This window comes from Drosophila virilis, chromosome 2 (assembly GCF_030788295.1).
Source record: "Drosophila virilis strain 15010-1051.87 chromosome 2, Dvir_AGI_RSII-ME, whole genome shotgun sequence".
NCBI lineage: Eukaryota > Metazoa > Arthropoda > Insecta > Diptera > Drosophilidae > Drosophila > Drosophila virilis.
Genome location: NC_091544.1, coordinates 13,884,806 through 13,908,329, shown reverse-complemented (window position 1 = coordinate 13,908,329; position 23,524 = coordinate 13,884,806). Strand labels below are relative to the sequence as shown.

The 23,524-nt window shown below is 39.3% G+C and overlaps 3 protein-coding genes across 3 annotated transcripts in view; 2 read left to right on the top strand and 1 right to left on the bottom strand.

Moving 5' to 3' along the window:
• kek6 (kekkon 6) overlaps positions 1–23,524 on the bottom strand; it is a 67,315-nt gene that overhangs the window by 36,531 nt on the left and 7,260 nt on the right. The window lies entirely within an intron of this gene.
• On the top strand, positions 16,927–19,608 carry LOC6629465 (nose resistant to fluoxetine protein 6). Its single transcript, XM_032435147.2, has 8 exons — positions 16,927–17,542; positions 17,600–17,673; positions 17,734–17,936; positions 17,996–18,108; positions 18,165–18,381; positions 18,439–18,620; positions 18,690–19,158; positions 19,225–19,608. Exons 1-8 carry the CDS (start codon positions 17,259–17,261, stop codon positions 19,477–19,479), a joined length of 1,797 nt encoding a protein of 598 aa, XP_032291038.1. The 5' UTR covers positions 16,927–17,258; the 3' UTR covers positions 19,480–19,608.
• LOC6629466 (nose resistant to fluoxetine protein 6) lies at positions 20,700–23,414 on the top strand. The gene is made up of 9 exons (XM_032435153.2): positions 20,700–20,976; positions 21,030–21,369; positions 21,427–21,500; positions 21,561–21,763; positions 21,819–21,931; positions 21,988–22,204; positions 22,264–22,445; positions 22,512–22,983; positions 23,063–23,414. The coding sequence occupies exons 1-9, from the start codon at positions 20,700–20,702 to the stop codon at positions 23,315–23,317; spliced, it is 2,133 nt and encodes a 710-aa protein (XP_032291044.2). The 3' UTR covers positions 23,318–23,414.

Here is a 23,524-nt window from a genome sequence, read left to right as displayed (position 1 = left end):
ATATATATATATATATATATATATATATAAGCCCAGTTGACACAACCAGGCAAATGGCATTGGAACAACAACAGCAACAACAACAGCCGCTTTTAAGCCGTGAAATATGCAATGATTTATGGTAAGAAGTCAAGAGTAGAGTCTCAGTTGTGGGGCACGTGCATGTTAATGACATTTTAAAAGTGTCTCCTACGGGGTTTTCATTTATTTATTCTTTTTTTTTTTGCCATATTATGTGGTCATGTGGGGCTTCGCATTGGACTTCCGCTCGCCCACCCTACAATAGACACCGCTTTGTAATATGATTCGCTTTGCATTTAGCATACTTTTTGGCGCAACATTTGTGCTTTGCATTAATTTCAGGTTTTGGGTGCATTTTTACGGTTTTAATATGTGGGACATTTGTATACCCTGTATGGCTATGGGTATATCACGTTATCCATCTCAAAAATTTTAATTCAATTTAAGGTTTTATCTTCCTTCGGCATTCTTTTTTGCTACTAGGCAATTAATCATCGATTGAAATCAATGTAAATATATTTTACCTATTTCTTGGCGTTACGAATCAATACAAATCGATAATAATAATCTATAAAATCACTTATTTTGAATCGATAAAAATCGATGTCAGTATACTCCGACTGAAGTAAAGTCAAGTAAATAGCAATAAAAATCAATTTAAATAAAGTATAACCCATTTATGGGTACTACTAGCCAATACAAATCGATGCTAATAATTGATAAAAATCGATATATTTTTTTAAAGCAGATTATTAATAATCTTTATTATCGATAAGATCGATCTTATTTAATAAAACTTATTTTTCGTTGCGTATACTCAATTAAAACCAAAATAATTATCGATTAAAATCGATGCAAACAAATTGAAAGTCATGTCTTGGTGGCAGGAAAATCGATTATACTTATCAAATCAATAAAATTCGGAGTATATATATATATATATATATATGTATATGCATGTATATACGCACTTATATAAAACTTACTTCAGCGTATCTTCTAGTTAATCAGCATTGGGTCGAGCAATCTGATTTGTTTTGCGATTGGTCTTTCGCCTGCGCTTTATTCACTTATACATATTTAATGCCCTGCAATTGCAATATTTAATGGCTCTCTCATTAATTAAACATTATGTAGTCGAGCATAAGGAAAAAGTCGAAAATGTACTTTAAAAATAAAAGACAGAAAAAATATTCAGCACCCAATGACAAATGGTCCACGTTGAATATTTGTTATAGAGCTTTTGGGCAGGGCACAAATATGCGCAAACTGCGACAAAACAAAAAATAATATAAAAAACAAAAACAAAAAAACAGAAAGAAAAATCGAAAAAATATTTGGCCAGAAAATCTGGCTATCTCATTCGTTCAGTCTCTATGCCTCTCGCTCGCACTGCTGCTTAAACAACTTTTGTTTTTAGTCACAATTCAACTGTAATTACTCGGCATGTCCATTACCCACCCGCTCAGTTAAAGCTATGAAAAATAAGCTGCTTTTCGGGCAAAGGGCACAAAAAAATACTTTGTATTTTCTTTTAATTTTTCATTGTTAAATTGCCGTTTATCTGGTATTTGCCTATATATGGCTAAGTGAGTGTGTGTGTGTGTGTGTGTGTGTGTGTATGTGTTTGTGTGTAGAACGCGCGACAGAACGGAGAGCAAAAGGATAAAGTAAAATACCGCACCACACTGCACCACAGCGTCAAGTACAGTAAAAACAAAGAACAAAAATAAAAAAAAAAGGTTGCCTTTGGAAAAGCCTTTCAATGGCTAATGAAATTGTATAGGAAAACTGATATTGCCGCACAGACAGAACTCGGGGCTAGTACCAGATATTATGGCCATACAGAGAGATACACAGACACAAATACACTTGCACACAGATATATGCCGGCATCGCAAAAATAACCATTAGCAAATACATTTTTTTGAAAAACTTTTCGCTTTGACCTAATGAATGAATCAAAAGCAAAGCACACAAGAAGTACAAGAAACTTTACTGTTGCAAGCATACGAATGCTAAATACCCTGTATGCAACAGCGAGATGTTTTAGTTTTTCCAGGCATCATTATATTAATATGAAGAAGTCAACGAGTTCTCCTAACCTAAGCTTACCTAAATGAGGCATGAAGTTTTATTCTAATTTACAGCTGGCTGGTCTACTTACATAAACTTGGCTTAATCATTCCGGAATGAATAGTTTTTTGCTGTTAAGCTGTTTGGATGGGGAATGGGCATGAGATCGAACAGGCTGAAATCTGATTTTTAACCCAGTATATAGCATTTTGCTTAGCCCCAGACTCGCTTCAAATCAATTGCTTAAAACTCAAACGTAGCATATTTAGAATTAATATGTTTTTCATTATATCAAAATTTTTGTTTGGCTAAATAAATAAATAATAAATCAACAATTAAATAAATAATAAATAGAATGAATAACTTTCATGATTACAGAGAATTTTCTAAATAGGAAAACATCAGGTTCTAATCATTTTTTTTTTAGTGTTCGGTAAACTATTTAATAGGTTTAGTAGTATATGCTGCATTTATTAATAAACTAAATTTTTTGATTAAAAATGTGACGAGCATAGATTCCAACCAAAATCTGTGCGCGAACACCAACAGAAATTCCAATTTTAGGGCAGCTAACATAAAATTGAATATTTAATAAATAATTGTGTAGCATATAAGCAACGAACTCTTTCAGTACAATTGGCAAAATGCGAATATGTGTGCAAACATTTGCGGCACACAAAAGATACAAGATACACACATCACGCGGTGTGCCTGTGCGCCTGTGTGTGTGTGTGCGTGTGTATCTATATGCTGTGGTCCATGCTGCAGGCACTTCTTTTTGAGCGGCCCGCAAAAGAACAAAAATCAATATGTTGATTTCAACTTTTTGCGTACCAAAAAAAAACAACAAAAACAAAAAGGAAAAATCAAACAGCAAAAAAAAAAAGGAAGGCAACAAAAACATAAAATTTTGCTTGTTTTTTGGACCAACAAAATCGAGCAAATAAGTTGTAGAACGGCGCGGAAAAGGAAACTAAAAGACGGTCATTATCTGTTTACATATTCATGCGGCCCGAAATACACTTATATATCTTTTATATATCTATATATAAATATGTATGTTATGTATGCATATACTTGTTCACATACTTAAGCGGATATTTTTGACACTTTAAAAATTGGTATACGGCATATCTGAGGCGCATTGGCGACAGGCAATTTCTCACAGACGAGCAAAAACCTTATCAAAAGTGTTTTTGGCCCAGCTGAGACCAGACCAGGCCAGGCCAGACCAGGCCAGGACCAAGCCAGAAGCAGCTACAGCAGCCGCCTGCTCCTTATGCGCAAATCACAATCGAAACAGATGGGCGATGTTGAGCCGCGCCAGCAGCAAGTGGATATGTCATGTAGATGGGCTCAAAGTCTGCTGTATCAGTTGTGTTTGTGTTGTTATACACTAACTGAGGGTACTACGCATTAGCCATGATATATGCAACGCATAGGGGATGAGTTCTTTTAATGCATACGTACATATACTCTTCCCAGAAGCGTTGTTTTTTTTTTTTTGTGAATCATGTAGAAATTTTTAAGAGCAAATTTTATTTAAAGTTTCAAGATATTCTTGCTAACTCCTGCCACAGTCTCATCCTTTTAGCAAGTTCGACACAGTATATCATAAACATTATTATGATTTATTATAGACACAATTTGTTATTATAAAAGCACAATCGGAGTTAAGTTGTTTCATGAAAAACTATGAGTATAAATTAATTATGAAAACGGGAAAGAAAGAAAATTGATCCGTTGACGGTTCAAATCTTTCCATTATCGTAATCGAATTATTTGTATACTCATTCACAGAGTAAAAAAATTGAAATATTCCCCAAACATTTCTGTGTTTTTGCTAAAAGTCTATGTTTATATATTTTGTAGGTTTGTAGGCTTAAGTTTCGGTACCTAATGAAATAAAAACTGAGATTTTCAGGCTTGATTTTACAGTTGTTAGATTTAAATTTTAGATTTTTTGTATTCAATCGCTTCTAAATAAGGGTATTTAAATATTGGCAGCCCGCAGCTAGCTGTTCTTTCTGGTTTTTCCTATAAACACATAAATACTTCTTTTTTGCGTTGTCTTTTGCGTTTTTATTATTTTGCAAATATCGATAAGAGAATAGCGAGCTGAGAGTTGGATGTTGGGAGGAAAACAGGAAGCGCTTCGCCTGTATCTATATCTTTATCTTGTATCTGTGTCTTTGTTGCTTTGCCCCAATGTTAACTTAATACGCTCAGTAAATAGGTGGCGGGGGGTACATCCATGCCACCCCAACACATTATGCACACATACATAAATTTATGTGCGCGTCTTGCTTAAGCGACATGTGGGACACGCACAAGGACAGAGGAGACGCCCATTTCCCTAGGGATGGAGCGAAGCGAAAACGCTTACGTATATTATTAATGTATATATATTAAATATGTAAATGCGCTCGCGTCAATGTCAAAAGGCATTTTTGATGAATTTCATTATTATATGCATGCATATGCATACATACATAATTGGGTCAAGCACAATCAAAAGAACGCACGCTGCGTATACGTAATGAGCTCCAGTGTATTCAATTGTTGCATGCCACACATAAGCAATACATAAAATAATAACAAGTATCAAGAACACAACACAAACAAACGCTTCAATTTGCTATGCAACATTACAAAACTATTAAAATTTCACATAAATAAATGAAATGCATTTTAATTGTATTTATTGTATTTTAATTAAAATCAATTGTACTCTATAGTTTTTTTCAATCTGAGTAAAAATGTGCTGCACAATATAAAACAAACACTTTGCTAACCGAATTGCTGATGCTCAGACTCCGAAATAAACAAGCCAAACTACATTCGTATACATACGCCCCACCACTCCCACTCATTCACTTTAGCCCTGAATTTTTCAATCGAGCTGTTGGAATTTTGCGTAACATAACATACAGGCATTATGCAACACTGTTTCATGAACTTGCTTTAGTATAGAAAAGCAGAACAAAGTATTTTAAGACTCTTTCTAAGTTGGTTTTAACAAATAATGAAAATAAACAAAATACTTAAAATATACGAAAAATATTATATTACTTTGCGGAAAATGGCTAAAAATCTGACCTCTATATATTTTCAAAAGATTTGATTCCACAAACTATCAGCAAGGGTACAGCAAATTCGGCTAATTGTAGCTAGTTTGCCTGTTTGTGATTTTTTGTTACCAGGCTGGCTTCACACACATATGTGCTTGTGTGCGTGTGCGTGTGTGCGTGTGCGTGAATTGTGATTGTTGTTGCTGATGTTCATTAGGTTCGCCCTCTCCAAAAAATGTGTGTGTATGTGGCATGCAACGCGTCACAGCCATGAAACTGCAGGAAACTGAGGGAAAACAGTGAGCAAATGTTTTGGCCAGCAGCTGCTTAGCGAGTTGATGTTGCCGACGGGCTAACTGGCTGACTGAACAACTGAGCAACTGGCCAACTGGCCAAACGGCTAACTGGCTGACCGAATGAGTGAATGACTGCTGGTTGGGTGGGCTTAAAGCTCTGGCTACTTGCCTGGGTGATTGTTAGATATTATCGGCAAAGTTATTGGTGGCTGCTGCTAAGCATAAAATTTATTAATGCCCCAAACGAGCAGGAGATGTTGTTCTTGTTGTTGTTGCTGTTGTTAGCTGCTTGGTGTTCTGGTCCGGCCACGTAGACGCTAACGGAAGTTACGTGACTCGTGGGAATAAGCCGCAGCAAGCAAATGGAACCACAGCTAGCAGCAAAAAAAAAAAAAAACCAAAAAAAAAATCTCGATGCCACCAACTCAAATTGCACTTTACCTTGGCTCCAGCTTTTGCACTAATGCGGCAACAAAAGGGCGGCAGTGATAAATCCAAGCTAGAGGAAGCTCAAATAAAAATGAAGTAGCCAAAAGTGCTTGGCCCAATGGATTTTATGCGGCTAGTTGGGGACCAGAACATATCATCATAATGCTTGGCATAAAACCAAAAAGCAACAAGGCTACCGATTTCAACCTGGATACAACTTACTTTACAGTGTTCTCTTCGTGTTTAATTTTTAATAATAAATATTATACAAAATTTTTTCTTTATATTTCTGTTCAAAAATTAGCCAAAAACAAATCTGACATAAGTCTTAGTGAATCGAAGGAGTTTTTTTGTTTAAAAGCAAGCCTAAGAAGGCTTTCCTTAAATATAACATCTATCCTGACTGACTGATTGACTAATTGACTGACTGCCTGATTGACTAGCTGATTGATTGACTGATTGACTAACTAACTAACTGCCTAGCTACCTGACTGACTGTCTGAAGGACTGACAGTTTGTTTGACTGATTAACTATGCAACTTATTAAGTACTGGCTAACTAACTTACTGACTGATTGACTAGCTAATTGACTGACTAACTGCCAAACTAACCAACTGACTGAAAAACTATCTGACTTTCTGTCTTTCTACCTTAGCTTTTGTGATATAAATGCACGCTAAGACGGCATGACACTTATTTGCTTATCAGCCAAGGTTTGAGTCTTTACTTAAGAATATTTATATATAAATCAATAAGCATAAAGATAAAACTGGTCAGTCGTGACAGGAAGCCGATAAGCCTGCTAACATCATGCTGAAATGTCTTTCCAAAGGCTTTTTAGGAGGAAAAGAAGCTTAGGAGATGATCGAGTCAGGCAGCTCTTTAGTCAATTGAGATTATTTAGCCGATCGGTTGAAGTGACTCAAAATTCATCTCAAGAGCCCTATGAAATGTGCTGATCCGCAACATACCATGGAAATCTAGTTATTCAGTATGGGTCTGTAATCGCTGGACCCTGCGACGGTGTAATAAAGTGCAAATTAAGATTTAATTTTATAATTTAAGCTTGGATGTCTGTGACGAACCATGACACAGACCAAAACCTGAATTCATGGATGTTGAAAACCAGTTTTGAGATATGCACCAAATCGCTGACAATATTTCTCCTGATTTTCTGCAGTTCAGAAGACAATAACAGGCAAGGACAAACGCGTAAAGTGCTCATAGTTATGTAAATAGCATTGTGAATTACATAAATTGCGTATACGCATCGTTGCCGGCATACGCTATAAATTTTGTATATACATTGAAATGGAAGCACTTGCCAAGCATTTGCACAACATTTAGATACACGACTGTAACCGTGTGTGCGTTTGTGTGTGTATGTGAGGGCCATTGATAAATGTAGAAGAAAAATAAAAACAACAACACAAAAGGCCTGCAAATAGCGGAAAATGTTAAACGCTCGCCGCTAGCGCAGCAGCGTCGGCGTCGGAGGTGCGCAAATTGATATTTTTCTACAACATGCAAATAACAAGAGTAATGCGTGGCGACCTTCCAGCAGCAGAGGCAGCAGCAGCACCAGCACCAACAACGGTCCCGCAGGCTGCCTACCCTAGTCGACATAAATGATCTGATAAGACAACAACAAACGTAAAAATTTATGCATACCAACTAAAATATACACACACACGGGCACACGGACACACGCACACACGCACACACGCACATACACGCCTGCGTGTGGCAGGCACGTGTCGGATGCTGTGGAAAAATGAAATAAAGTTAAACAGGATATTTCAACATTCAAGAACACAAAAACTCAACAAATGAACGCAACGACAAATGAAAGTAAAAGGAGACGCTGGGTTGGTGGTTAGGGGGAAGTGTGTCGGCTTGGGGGGCTGGGCTCTACAACGACGACGGGACACATTCCGATTCGGTGTGTTAAAATGTAATAGCAACGTTAATGAACACGAACGCAGTCGCAGCACTGTGGAAATGGTCACATAAAAAGCAGCGTTTCTTGCAAGGCTGCGACCCGCCAAGCTTCAGCTCCCCCTAACCCTGCCCACTTGCTGTGGTTGTAAAACAAATACACACACACTCACAAGGAGACACTATATGTATACATGCCGCACATTAGGCCGCGTGGGCGGTTCTGCCTGCCTCAAACGCAGTGCATAACAAATCTCAGCAAAACGCACGTACTTGGCAGCGCCACCTAGCGCCCAGCGTCTGTTTTGTTGGTGGCCACACAGTCCCCAGTGCTGTCCATGCCGCTGATTTTCCGTCAAATCTGGCTTTTTTTAATTGCAGAATTTTTGTTCCTTAAAGAAATAGTGGGCCACGAAGTCTGCTTTTCTTTTTTTCGTTTTTCTTAATTATAAAAAAGTGAAAGCAAAATCAAACAAGGAAAAACTTAAAGCTGATATCACCAAGTTTATCAAGTCTTAGCCTCTTTCAAAGCTAAAATTTAGTTTTTTTGCGTAGCAAATGAGGAAAAGCAGTGCTATGAAAAGCTTTCGAGGCGGCTTAGTATCGGAGGCTTACGGATTGGATACGTACGTGACCTAAAGCTGGTCACTGGATAATTCTTCAAATGCTGTTGCTACGCAAAAGAACAGCAAACTCTAATTCTCTATCTCCCTCCCTCTCTCTCTCCCCGTCTCTCTCTACCTCTCTCTCAGTCTCTCTCTCCCTCTCTCTCTCGCATTGCCAAGACAAGAATTTCCTTGCCTTATTCTTGTTTACTGTTTAATTTCACAAATCAACGCCTCAAGAGAAAACATCGAGTTTCGTGCAAGCCGCAGGGCATACTTAAGTGATACCTCTCTAAGAAGACTGAATAAATTTGCAGCAACAGCATTTAAGCTAAGGCTAATAAATATAGATAATAAAGGGTATGTATTTTGAGCAAGTAAAACAAATAAAATACCGACCGGAAGTTTTTTTTTCGGCTTTTTTTTTTTTTGGCTTCGCCGTTAAATACGATTTGCCGCTAGAATTTTCTTTCATTTGCCACTTAAAAGTTGGCACCACTGTTTTAAACAGTCCCGAAAAAGCAATTGCGCCAGCGTCGCATCGAGGCCAACGCAGGTCGCTGTTAACAAAGAAGAAGCAGTAGTAAAAGCCGCTCATCAGAAAACCCCACTTTGCACCCAATACCGAGCAGACAGACAGACAGCGCGCGCTTTTCATTGGGTCTCCGAAACATGCACATACATACACACATACATATACACATATATACACAGATATATTCATTTAGATATGTATATAGAAGGTAAGTTGTGCTTGGAGACGTCGCGCAGTATTCAATGAGGCATTTTACACCATTCGCTTGGCATTTGATGAGCATCTCGCGCCACTTTGTCAATGTGCGCCCCGCTCCCCCTTCCCCCTACCCCTACTCTCACTGAGCACTCTTTGTGACCCCCTCGCAAAAATTGGTCGCCATTGCCCGCTTGTTGCTGCCTATTTAGCCGCCCTTTAAGGCATTTTTATGTCATCGGATGCGTTCACAAAATTTCCAATATGCCATTTGGATTTTCGTGATGCGGCTCAATTTACAAAACCCCGAAAATGACAATATTAAAAGGTTTGCCCTTACATGCGCACAAGTATCATTAGCAAACACAACAGGGGCGTCGCACACGGAAGGGTTTCAAAACGACAACAACTAAAAATTAATTACAAGGCACAACAAGTTGTGCATACATGGACAAAGTTTTCAATCCAACACTTAGCGAAAAAGATAGCAGGTACTTTAATTTCCGCTTAGTTAAAAAATGGGTTAAAACTAAATTCTTATTTTAAGACGTCAAAAATATTGTTATTGAAATATGCCTTTTTCTATTTTCCAACTATTTTTATATTTTTATAAGATTTATAGTAAATTTTTAAGAATGAATGTTTAAAATTCTTCAAAATTTTCAATTTTTTTTTTTTTAATTTGACTGACTTTAAGAAAATTCCGGCATCGAATGTACTTTTTATTCGGGCGTTGAAAATTTGTATCAAATATTCTTAGCATTAAAGTTTTTTTGTATTTTTTCAATATTAACTATAAGTTTTGGAATCACGACTCAAATATTATTTATCATCGATTTTTCTCTCAGTGCATACATATCATTTTAATATCAGTTAAGAATCCGAACTACGCCCCTGGGCCATCAGGTAGCACAGGACAAGCTAAACGTTCAGCATACGCAACAATTTATGAAAGACCCTAATTCAGTTTGTTGTAAAAATGTTTACATGCCAAACAAAATGAAATGAAACAGGATGCTAAGCAACATGAAGCGGATAACGTGTTGCCAGCAACAGAAAGAACAACGACGACAACAACAAGAACAACAACAACAACAAGGACAACAACAAGGATAACGGTGACGTAGACATTGCCTCCGCATATAGCCATCAAATATTAAATGGAATACCTACGTAATTAAAGTGAAATGAATTTAAGTACACAAATTGAACGTCAAGGCAGTCAACCATGCCCCAAAGTGCCCCGCCAGGCACGGTTGCTGCTGCCACAGCTTTGAGTACTTGCCACGTGGACGTGACTGTCCCACGCCGTATGCACACACGGATGTTTGTCTGTTTCAAGCACTCGTATAAGGCAGCCGAGCAAACACACACAACACACACACACACACACACACACGCACACAACAAACAGCGACGTGATTGTGGCCAACATGTCGCTGGGCAAGGAAGTTGCCGCTGGACGCTTCATTTGACTTCGACCAATCAAAACGTTGTTGCTGTTGTTTCGCAGCGATTTTCAGCTTTAATAAGTGGCTATGTAAATGTTTAATCTGTGGCTAAGAAAAAGTTTGTATATCACAGCATGTACAACAGGTGAGAGTGCTCTAAACGGAAATGGCCGGCTTGGAGATACCCTAAGCCCAGCATCTAGCTGCCATTAGCAACATTCTAGCTGCCTTCTATATATGTGACATACACACAGGAGCTCGGCTGTGCTTTTTCACTTTGCCCTAGATTATGGAAAATATATTTTCCTTTGCGTAAACTTGCGAGGTATGAGTTTAAAGTTTCTGATGCCTCATGCTCATAGTAGGCTGACATATGTTAAAATCTTATCTGTCACGAATATACACGAGTATATATATATCAAGTTTCTAGCTAAACTCTCATTCATTTTATGGTTGGGGTATGGGCATAAGACGCCAACCAATTAACCATTGAAGCAATTGGCTAGAAATGCATATGGAATTGCTAGCTAATACTCTCTGGGCTCAATTGGACTTGTTGACGCATAAACACATAAATTTCAATAAAATCCCCAACGTAGATAGATGTGTATGCAAACAGCTCGATGAGCAATCATGTGCTTGATTAAATTCTGTTTGAATATTCTTAACAAACCCGAAAGAAAAATAAAAACAAAACCAAAAACCAAAAACGAAAAGGAATATTTATAATCCGGTTGATGCATGCTTTTTGTAGAACACACACGACGCTTTGCTATGATAACAAAAACTCAATCTTGGGCTCTGCTGCTCGAGCAGCGGCCAAGGAAAACAGTCCAAAATACACACAGACACATCCCAAACAACTTGGTAACACTTTCCGCTGTCGATACGTATGACATACACACATACACACACTTGCACACCCGCACAACAACGTTGTCACAGTGCCGACTCCTACACAGCTTATCGCATGCATTGGCAAATTGTCGCCATCATTGGAGGCCACAAAAGATACCAAGTCGCGGCAGCGATCCACAGTGGCCAAAAACACAGTTTAACTGCAGTAGATGAAATAACAGATGCTTAGAAGAAAACTCCAAGTCAACCTGTAAAATAGTTCTACAGGGTTGCCTGAAAAAGGTTCAATTTAACAAAGTTTAAGTTTCAAATTTCTTAATAATATGTCATTTACATCTGAAAGACTTCTAGACTGATAAAATAACTAACTTAATGTTAATCAAAAAGCACCTACTGGTAAAACATAGGCGAAGCTATCACATGTGCTTATTGTTATCGATTTCAAGAAATCCTAAAGTAGCCTATCAAATTTTCTTAACTCAAAGTAATCTTTTGTATTTACTTACTCAATAATTTCAATAAGGACCAATACATAGAGTTCTTTTCGACTATAGATTATTAACGTTATTAAAAGAAATATATATAATTTATTGAAGAATACATTATCCATCCAAACGATTAACGAAAACCGACTGGTAAATATATCGCAGTAAACTTACCAGTTATTGATTTTCTATTAGACCGCTCGTCTTTTAAGTTTAATTATCGACTTTTAATCGATTAAATGATTGTATAAGCCTAACGTTTATTGACGGAACTCACAGTCTATCATTTCTAGACGTTGCCGTTGAAATAGTCATTTTTGCCTCACTGTGCAACATCGGCATTTACGTTGCCAGCTACTTGAGAAGCGATTTTCTCTTCGTCTTATACTCATTTTGGAACCCCAGCCCCCGCACGCGTAAATGCCCATTCCCAGTTCAACTGCGGTTTCATTAGCCGCGGTCTGTCGAGTTGTTGTTGTTGTTGTTGTTGTTGTTTTTGTGGCTCTAACTGCGGCTGTGGTTGTATCTATGGGCTTTGCTGCTTGGCTTCCTTTCATTTCGTTAAGTTTGGTGGCCGCAGCAACGGCTATTGAAATTTTTTTCGCATTTAATGCCCCATAACCATAACAAGTTGAACCCACAGTGCCAGAGAGCAAGCGTTGCGAAGTTGTTGAGAACTCTACTTTAGTAGCACCGGCACCGGAACAAGCCACCCATCCAAATGCCACTCCCCACCGAGCCACGCCCACTGCCCAGCACCACGATTACAGCTGTGGCTCGTTTTTAGCAAATGCAATTAACAAAACACGCTTCTAGCATAAAGTCATTAGTTATTCCATTTCATGAATACGAGTATGGCCCTCAAATTCGAATGCTTCAATGAGTGCGCCAGCGAGTGTGCGTGTGCCTGAGTGTGTGCGAGTGTATGTGTATGCGAGCATATGTAGCATATATGCGGGCTTCGACCATACGAGGGCCGGCGGTAGAGTAAAAGGGCTCGACAAGATGACCACTACAATGTCTCCTTTGAGAGCAATACACTTATTCTAGCGCTTCACTTCTGCCCGATCTAACCAGTCCTCATCAAAAATGCTTGCTCCTCTAAGTTGTCCAATTTTTAATAGTCGATATCAACGGCTTAACATTTCTCTTCAGTATTGAAAAAGAAAAGCTAGGATTTCTAATAGTTGTGGCCGTGCTTATTCTTAGCCCAGCCTTTGGCAATTGCTTTCTTCATTAACGTTTTTAGATTGATCTTTCAGAACCCAAGCGAGTTAGACCTTTTTCTCATTCTAAAGAGCTTGGTGGAGATATACACAAAGTGAAATATTCCTACAATTATTCCCTGTGTATAATACAATAGAACGTACATTCCAAATTTTGTCGTGCAGATCAAGAATATATTTAGATTAAGTATCCGAGATGGTTCCTTCTGCCTGCTACAAATTTTTGCATAAATTCTAAGAAAATAAGACTCTCTTTAGGCATTTTGAATGGGTTCAGGTCTGGTTGCGAACGCTACTTCGTGTCGAGCCCAATTACTTTTCAGCCTGCCCTCTTATGTGTATATGTGCGTGAGTTTATAGTTACAGCAGTATTTTGGTGGATTTTGGCCAGCGTCCGGGCTGCTGGCCAACAAACGAGCACCAATAGCCAATGGCGACAACCCTACTGCCGGCAACTGCGCGACGACCCTACGCTAAATTGGCGTCCAATGTTGCCCGGCTGGCCGGGTAAAATGTTGTTGTACATAGGCCGTCCGAATTGGTATTCCGGCGCCATGTTGTTTGCTTTCACCTCAAGCAGAGTTCGGGCAAATATTTTGAGGCGAGTGAAAAAGGGATGCCAGCCGGATAAAGTTTTCGGCGTGAGTTCTTACTTATATAGTATATGCAAAAATGGTATTCAATACTTAAAGATTTATGAGTCTATGAATCTTGCATGCTATCTACGTGTGTGCGGGTGTGTGTGTGTATGTGCGGGTGTGTGTGCGGTCGGGTGTATGCATGGCGACATGAAATACTGATACGCCAAGTCCCCATAGTGCCCCGCAATCTGTTTTAGCCAAAGTCCGACGCACTGGCGGCCACGCAGTGGCTCAGACTCAAGCTGCGGCACATATAGGGCTTTGCATAAGCCAGAAGAGCGTCGGCCAAAGCCGAAAGTCTAAAGCAAACACCACAAATTAGTCGACGCAAAAGCAACTCTCGCTCTCTCAACAAAGAAAAAAGCGGTAGAAACAAAAAGAACAAGATATTTAACTCAACTGACTAACTAGCAGTTACCCTCATGGCTGTCGGCCCAAAAAGAATTGACGGCGGCTCGAACCTTGCTCTTTGCAAACAAACACAAGCTCAGGCTTAAGTTTGAGTTTAGGCTTGTCACATATTAAAAAATATTTCGGCTTAGGATTTTGTCTCGGCTGTTAAAGTTTCGTTTAATAGTGCACTTAAGGCAAAACATGCAGGCTTCGAGTCGTTCTGGTACAAATCCGGTTGGCAGCTAAGTCAGTGTCAAGCAACTGCTTGCACCAGGCTTTTACACATTACAGGGTATACGAATCAAGCAAATTCCTTAGGCCCTGCGGCTCGAGGCAAAAACTTTGGCACAGCTTGGAAAAGTAGCAGCTGCCAGGACACATGAATCAGCACAAAGTCCTGGAAAGTTTTTCAATGATTTAATTAGAATTCTTTAAGGTAAATATCTACGAAACGTCCTTTGTGTGTGAGTTTAATTATGAAATTTTCAAGGTGACACAACAAAGCGACAATGTGCGTTTGTGCTTCAGGGGCGGGCGTGCCAAATTGCCAACGTTCACCATTCCTCAAGGTCTTGCGGTAAATTAGCCTGAGATGGTTATATAATGTGTTAACATGAAATGTTAAAGATATACTGTCTTTGATTAGCTAACTGAAATCGTTTTATCAAATGGCGTTTACAAATTAATTGGTGTCTTTAGCTCAAGACATGACCGTGGGCTGTTGCGATTCGAATCGAACTTGGGGGATCGAACCCGGCTGCAAGCAAATCAACCGGATCGAACCGGGCTGCAAGCGAATCAACTGGATCGAACACGTTCCTAACCTTTAATTTTGATTCGTGAACACGATTTTGATTCACGTAACAAAACAATTTTTCTTTGGTGCTGTTCATTGTGCCAATATACGACTTCGCCTTAAGGCCCATTTCGTATTTATGGTTTCCCACAGTACGGACTTTAAACCTTAATTTGTTATTGTGTGCTCAATCAAATTAAATAAATAATTCAATACATAATTAATATCAGCTCTAATTTAAATTTAACTAAGAAGTGGATATCGCCTTTCAAATTAATTTGTATGATGCTTTTAAGCTCACAACATTTAAGTTTAAGGTGGGCAAACAGTTCAAAAGCGCTTTACAGCCTTGCTGGAAATAGATCCCAGCATTCTTAATCAACACGAAATTCAATGAAAGTCGCAAATCCTTTGCTTGCAACCACAGTGTTGATAATTGCAACCCAGCTTAGTTATGCCTCATCTTTCAACTGTCGAAATTTCTTGGAATTTGTGTGCTACCCAGCAGTTTCCAATGACAACACGGCATCAGGCTCTTGACACTGATAATTGGCATCTCATGCCTAGCACTTCGCCTGCTTCGATTAAACTTCAATCTTTTATCGAGTTGGCAGCAGCGACAGCCGTGTGCAAATACGCAAATGGCGCTGGATGAAGGCAAAATCACGTCAAGATTAATGTTTATTGATTTTCGCGGCTTGTGATAATATTGCGCCTGGGACCAGGCACAGCAATCGAAGGGATCCTTTTTCGTTGGCTAAGTCTACTAGGGATTTGCAAAGCCTATTTAAAATTTGTCTTGTGCTTTGCTGAGTTTCGTTTGTATTTACATTTTACTGAATGCTTTTGAAAGCATCTTTTGGTATTGGTTTTAGACTTACTTCAAGTTTGGCGCCCTTGCGAAGAGTATTTCTCGAAGCTCTTTAGCTGTAAGAAAAACAATAGGTCAAAGTCTTTGAAGGGATTTTCAACAGGCAATGATTCTTTAACATTCACGAAAATAGCTGTTAGCTAGCTAAGACCTTGAAATTTTTCACGCATCTTCCACCGCTGGGTGTGGATTTGTAAATATCTCTGTAATAAGTCACATGCGAATTTTGTAATAATGTAGAACGCATAAAAAAAAAAACTATTTTGCCAAACAAATTTTTCACCCACATTCCAATTTTGCGCGTGGAATTCGTTCATATTTAACTTAAGCTTAATCTTAATGAAAAAATAATGTTTCGCAAACAGAAATAATTAATTCCAGGCGATAACTGATAGTTCTCTCTTTTGCTTTATATTTTACATCTGGTGAATATGAATTTATTGACAAGCTATCAACGCGTGCCATTGCTCGGAACTACTTGGATTCGCCTGCCAGACTAAGTGGCTTGTCCAGTATGACTAATAAACCGCACGCGAAATCTAGAAGCTAATCGTTATCTGATGAAGAATTGATATTGATTTTGTCCCAGTTATTGCCAAAGCCGTTGCTAGTTAGTCATACAGCGGTGGCTAAATGATTAGAAATGAGATAATTTGAGGCACATTCTAGTTCAAATTCAATATACCCTTGAAGGATTTTGGGGGTCGTCGTCTACTAAAGCAATGGACATGTTGGCATAATTATTCCTACACTTTATATGAGAAGCTCGATAACCTGGCGTTTTAGCCAAAATTCAGATGATGAATCACTTAAAGTTAATTGTATGTATTATTTGATGTTCATGCTCAATAATATGGAAAAGCATGACTTGATAAGCTATCAGCTAAGGTGCTTCAGCTATATCTTGGTTAAGGCTTCCTACCTCCATACGCCACGCTTATCGCATTATAATGCTTGATATTAGGCTCACATATAAGGGCTGCACCTAACAATACTTTGTCAAATACAAATTCGCACACGACATGGATATAACCATTGGAACGCTGCTGCTCTTCGGGCTGACTTTGGTCAACTCCTTACAACTGGATCCAGCTGACTTGGTCTCCATGAAGGATTACCAAAGGATTATGGAATTTCGTCCACTTGCCGTGGAGTTCTCGCAACACTTTCGGAATATAACACAGGAAGACTTGGATTTAGAGAGTACAAGGTTACCCGACAAGCAGGATTTGCAGTGTCTGGCGGATATGACTCAGCTGATGGCTGGCCTGACTTCTGGCAAACTCTGGACTATAAAAAGTAGGTGTACCTTAAAGACTAGAAGAACTTCAGTTGACTTTTAGGCTTTTACTCTACGGAAACCTGATCGACATGGGAAACTACGATGAGTGCGTCGGGATTAACAAAGCAATTTCCGATAACTATAATATACAAGGAAAATACTGCCGAGCAAAGCTAACTTTAGTCGCACCTACAACAAAGCTGCAAGTGGGAATTTGCTTACCGGCTTCCTGCTCGGCCGCAAATATGAATACATTTCTAAAACAACTGATAAAAAAGCTAATTGGCCTCAACATCAACACCCAATTTGTGAGCGAGGATGCCTGCAGGACTTCCGATCGAGAACCTTTTGACGGTCTAACCATATTTACCATGTAAGTGAAACTTATTTAAAAATCTATCTTCCCTCATTCAGTTTGTTTTCTTTTCAGTGTACTACTTTCAGTATTGGGTGCTGTCGCAGTTCTGGCCACAATTTGCGATTACTTTCTTTTTGAAGATCAAAGTGAGTCCTTAACAAACTAATTACTGAAAATATAAAATTTCTTAATCCCCCGTTTCGTAGAACAACTTCCCTTTTTGGTAAAGGCCTTCTCCATACGCGCCAATTCCCGAACTCTTTTCCGCCTGGTGGAACCTAATTCGAATCCCAATGTCATCGACTGTCTCCATGGCATGCGATGCTTATCCCTCATTTGGGTCGTCTTTGGACATCAATATTTATTAGTCATTCAAGCGCCAATTATGAACATGCTGAACTTCTACTATGTAGGTATTCCTATCAAGGGTGACTAGTACCCAATATAAACCGCATTTTGCTTTAACAGTGGGTAGAAAAGCCGTTTACCAACTTTATAAGTCATGCTGTGTTCTCTGTGGATACCTTCTTATTCCTCAGTGGCTTGTTATTGGTCGTGATTTCCATGCGTTCCCTGGAAAGGTAAGTTTGGAGCGCCCTGCAAATCCATCCATTACAAACCACCTCTTGTTTATCAGAACTAAGGGAAGGTTAAACATTCCATTGATGTATCTCCATCGATATTTGCGACTCACTCCGATTGTGGCTGTGGCCATACTTATCTATATGAAACTGCTGCCTTACTTGGGAGATGGTCCCATGTTTAACAGCATTCATTTTGATGACTATAGTCGCTGTGAACGCACTTGGTTCTGGAGCTTACTCTATCTCCAAAACTATGCCACTGCAGAACTGGTAAGCTAACCCAAGAAGACTGATCAGAATAATCCCAACTCGTTGCTCCGATTTTAGTGCCTCAATCACACCTGGTATTTGGCTGTGGATATGCAGCTTTATATACTCTCACCGATATTTCTGCTAACTTTGTATAAGTGGGGCAAGAAAGCTGCAGCTGGAATATTTGTTTTCATGCTTCTGCTTTCTGCCTGCCTCTTCAGCACGATGATGACCAATAAGTATCCCTCTTATCTGGAGTAAGTTATTGGATTAATAATGCATCTATATGTTTATGTTGCTAATTCCGCCACTCACTCTCTTTGCAGGCATGGAATAATTGGTATTGGCCAGCGAAAGCTATATTTTGCCACCCATAGACATGCAGCTCCTTGGTTGATCGGCGCTCTGTTCGGCTATTTCCTGCATGTGAATCGCCACAAGAATTTTCAGCTGAGCCGCATTATGATCTGGCTAGGCTGGCTCATTAGCTTGACACTGATATTCACCTCTATATTCGCCCTCCACGCATCTGCTCAATGGTCTGCGCCAAACCTGACCTTGCTGGAGGCGGCCTCCTACTATACACTAAGCCGCATCGCTTGGCCTCTGGCCTTGTGCTGGGTGGTGTTTGCCTGCATGAGGGGCTATGGTGGATTGGCCAATAGCTTCCTTTCTTCTCCAATGTGGCAGCCGCTCTCGAAACTGTCCTATTGCGCCTACATCTTTCACATAGTCATACAACAAACCAACGTTGGACGCATACGGACAAGCATTTATTTCTCCGACTACGATTTGGTAAGAGGAACAAAAAAAATGGCTCCTTGATCTGTGATTTATGTATATTTATGTTTTCGTCTGAAGATGCTTATCTTTTGGGGCGCCTTTGGCTTTACCGTTATTTTATCTTACGTGATGTACATCATCGTAGAGGCACCTTTTGGCGTGCTGGAAACCATGCTTATGCCGAATCGTAGAACTCCTCCAAAGGCTAATACCCCAGTCGAGTCACCTGATGTACCTCCAGTTGAAGCTACCCTTGAAGCCCCTAAAACAAATTTAGCAACATTGGAGGAGCAGCATATGGAAGAACACACTTCAAGCACAGTGGCGAATTAAGGCATCCAACTCAAATATAATATTTATATTTAAAGGTTTTAAAGAAGATCCTCCTTACCATTTTCTTCGCTGTTGAAATATATATGTATCGTGTCTTTGGCAGCCAAAAACATGCCAAAAACATGTCAATAGCATAACATATTATGTAAAATGTAATGTTAACTTATTTTGATTAATCAAAAGTTGAATCATCAGTAGATAAGATATTTGTTTTACTACGAAATTACAAGTAATCAAATCCCGAGAAATCAACTCCCGACTAATCAACACCCCGCTTAAGTGTATACAATCTTGGTGTAAGCGACGTGTAAAAGAAAAAGCAAAGGCTATAATAAAATGTCAGGTCAATTACCTTAAACAGCAACATTATTTGAGCAAACATCTTGTTTAAATTCAATAATCAAAAATACATTTTTTTAATTAATTTGATTCCTTATTTTTCAGAATTTTCGACTGCAAAGTCAAGTCAATTACATGTACAACCAAAAGTCCAAATCAGATATAGAATATGAGCTTAAGCAATTATTAGAATATTTTCAACTCTTCAGAATTTCCTTTGAAATTTAAATTTAGTATTCCATAGAACTCATGTTAATTTTTTATTTGATAAATTATCAATACAAGTTCTTTAGCTATAACTCGGAACTGTTTGTATTTACTTGTCAGATGGCTTGTCGAGTGTGACCAATATGACGTATAAGAAAACCGAATAGCTAATCGCTTGATTATTTAGGAAGCGATATTGCTTTTTTCGAGCTGTTACAAAGGCCGTTGGCAGTAGCTTTTGAGCGATAAGGAATAATTAAAATGTTGTAGCGGACACCTTGTTATCGAAAGGGACCAAAGAAATATATATAAAGAAATATACCCTTGCAGTCTTTTGATGCTCTATGCCTATTTGCAAGACATGAAAATATTTGCACAACTGTGTATCAAACCTGTATATCAAATTTAAATTCATGAGCACATGACCTGAAATTTTCTGCCGAAATTTGTATTATGACTGACGTGATGTTGATAGTATTATACAGAATCTCCTCAAGTCAAAAGAATCGGACGAACAATAAAAAAAGGCATTGCTTGATAAGGTATCAGCTATATCTCGATGAAGGCTTCCTATCCCCAAACACTATACTTATCGCCATACTTTGCCTGATATTTTCTGAATATAAAAGGGCTGCACCTAACAAAACTTTGTCAAATATAAATTCGCACACGACATGGATATAACCATTGGAACGCTGCTGCTCTTCGGGCTGACTTTGGTCAATTCCTTACAACTGGATCCAGCTGACTTGGTCTCCATGAAGGATTGCCAAAGGATTATGGAATTTCGTCCACTTGCCGTGGAGTTCTCGCAACACTTTCGGAATATAACACAGGCAGACTTGGATATACCGAGTACAAGGTTACCCGACAAGCAGAATTTGCTGTGTCTGGCGGATATGACTCAGCTGATGGCTGGCCTGACCTCTGGCAAACTCTGGACGATAAAAAGTAGGTGTACCTTAAAGACTAGAAGAACTTCAGTTGACTTCTTATGATTTTAGTGTTCGATTCGTGGGGCTCATTTCCCAAGGGTTTACTCTACGGAAACCTGATCGACATGGGAAACTACGATGAGTGCGTCGGGATTAACAAAGCAATATCCGATAACTATAATATCCAAGGAAAATATTGCCGAGCAAAGCTAACTTTAGTCGAACCTGCACTTAAGCTGCAAGTGGGAATTTGCTTACCGGCCTCCTGCTCGGCCGCAAATATGAATACATTTCTAAAACAACTGATAAAAAAGCTAATTGGCCTCAATATCAACACCCACTTTGTGAGCGAGGATGCCTGCAGGACTGCCGATCGAGAACCTTTTGACGGTCTAACTATATTTACCATGTAAGTGAAACTTATTTAAAAATCTATCTTCCCTCATTCAGTTTGCTTTCTTTTCAGTGTACTACTCTCAGTATTGGGTGCTGTCGCAGTTCTGGCCACTATTTGCGATTACTTTCTTTTTGAAGACCAAAGTGAGTCCTTAAAAAAATAATAACAGAAATGAGTCTATTTCTCAATCGTCCTGTTTGCAGAAAAACTTCCCTTTCTGATAAAGGCCTTTTCCATACGCGCCAATTCCCGAGCTCTTTTCTGCCTGGTGGAGCCCAATTCGAAGCCCAATGTTATCGACTGTCTCCATGGCATGCGCTGCTTATCCCTCATCTGGGTAATTTTTGGACATGAATACATAATAGCCATGATAGCTCCAAATATGAACTTCCTGACCGTATATAGGGTAAGTTTTTCAAACAGCGTGGTCTAGTTCCAAATATATATTTTTACCTAAACAGTGGTTCGAGAAACCTTTTAGCAACTTTATAACTCGCGGTGTATTTTCTGTGGACACCTTCTTATTCCTCAGTGGCTTGTTATTGGTCGTGATTTCCATGCGTTCCCTGGAAAGGTAAGTTTGGAGCGCCCTGCAAATCCATCCATTACAAACCACCTCTTGTTTATCAGAACTAAGGGAAGGTTAAACATTCCATTGATGTATCTCCATCGATATTTGCGACTCACTCCGATTGTGGCTGTGGCCATACTTATCTATATGAAACTGCTGCCTTACTTGGGAGATGGTCCCATGTTTAACAGCATTCATTTTGATGACTATAGTCGCTGTGAACGCACCTGGTTCTGGAGTTTACTCTATCTCCAAAACTATGCCACTGCAGAACTGGTAAGCTAGCCCAAAAAGACTGATTAGAATAATTAGAATAATCGTTGCTCCGATTTTAGTGCATTAGTCACACCTGGTATTTGGCTGTGGATATGCAGCTTTATATACTCTCACCGATATTTCTGCTCGCTTTGTATAAGTGGGGCAAGAAAGCTGCAGCTGGAATATTTGTTTTCATGCTTCTGCTTTCTGCCTGCCTCTTCAGCACGATGATGACCAATAAGTATCCCATTAATATGGAGTAAGTTACTGGGCTTTAAAAGGCATCAATATTGGTATTACTAATTATTTGACTCTCTCTATGCAGGCAAGGACTCCTCGCTGGTGAAGGTCAACGCAAACTTTACTTTGCCACACACACGCATGCAGCTCCTTGGTTGATCGGCGCTCTGTTCGGCTATTTCCTGCATGTGAATCGCAACAAGAATTTTCAGCTGAGCCGCATTATGATCTGGCTAGGCTGGCTCATTAGCTTGACACTGATATTCACCTCTATATTCGCCCTCCACGCATCTGCTCAATGGTCTGCGCCAAACCTGACCTTGCTGGAGGCGGCCTCCTACTATACACTAAGCCGCATCGCTTGGCCTCTGGCCTTGTGCTGGGTGGTGTTTGCCTGCATGAGAGGCTATGGTGGATTGGCCAATAGCTTCCTTTCTTCACCAATGTGGCAGCCGCTCTCGAAACTGTCCTATTGCGCCTACATCTTTCATATAGTCGTACAACAAACCAACGTTGGACGCATACGGACAAGCCTTTATTTCTCCGACTACGATTTGGTAAGAGAGAGAGCACAAGGAAGAAGAATGACTCTCTGGATTGTGATTACATTTCATACATTATTTCTTCGTCCTATAGATGCTACTCTTTTGGGGCACCTTCGCCTTCACCGTACTTATGGCATACGTGATGTACATCATAGTAGAGGCACCCTTTGGCGTTCTAGAAACCATGCTAATGCCCAATCGTAGAGCTGCTCCAAAGGCTACCAACCCCGTTGAGTCATCAGTTGTGCCTACAGTTGAACCCACAATCGAAACCCCAAAAACAAATTTAGCTACAGTGGTGGAGCAAGATGTAGAAGCATCAACAGCTAGCGCAACGGCAAGTTAAGGCCCTTAGCTCAACTCTTATTTAAACTTAGTTTAAGGATTGTCACATCTATAATTTAATAATATAATATTGTGCCTGAACCTGATGTCAATGCTCATAAACGTATCTCATATAACACCAATTCTGATTATTCAAATAATATACAGCTTAATGTAAGCCAATTCAACATAATCTTGTTCGAGATGCTTTTTATGTTAGGTTTATACC

Coding starts and splice junctions, on each gene's coding strand:
- LOC6629465 (XM_032435147.2), top strand. CDS start 17,259: ATGGGAAACTACGATGAGTGCGTCGGGATTAACAAAGCAATTTCCGAT. Junction 18,109..18,164: donor TCCATGCGTTCCCTGGAAAG/GTAAGTTTGGAG, acceptor CTTGTTTATCAG/AACTAAGGGAAGGTTAAACA. Junction 18,621..18,689: donor AAGTATCCCTCTTATCTGGA/GTAAGTTATTGG, acceptor CTCTCTTTGCAG/GCATGGAATAATTGGTATTG.
- LOC6629466 (XM_032435153.2), top strand. CDS start 20,700: ATGGATATAACCATTGGAACGCTGCTGCTCTTCGGGCTGACTTTGGTC. Junction 21,501..21,560: donor CTTTCTTTTTGAAGACCAAA/GTGAGTCCTTAA, acceptor TCCTGTTTGCAG/AAAAACTTCCCTTTCTGATA. Junction 21,932..21,987: donor TCCATGCGTTCCCTGGAAAG/GTAAGTTTGGAG, acceptor CTTGTTTATCAG/AACTAAGGGAAGGTTAAACA.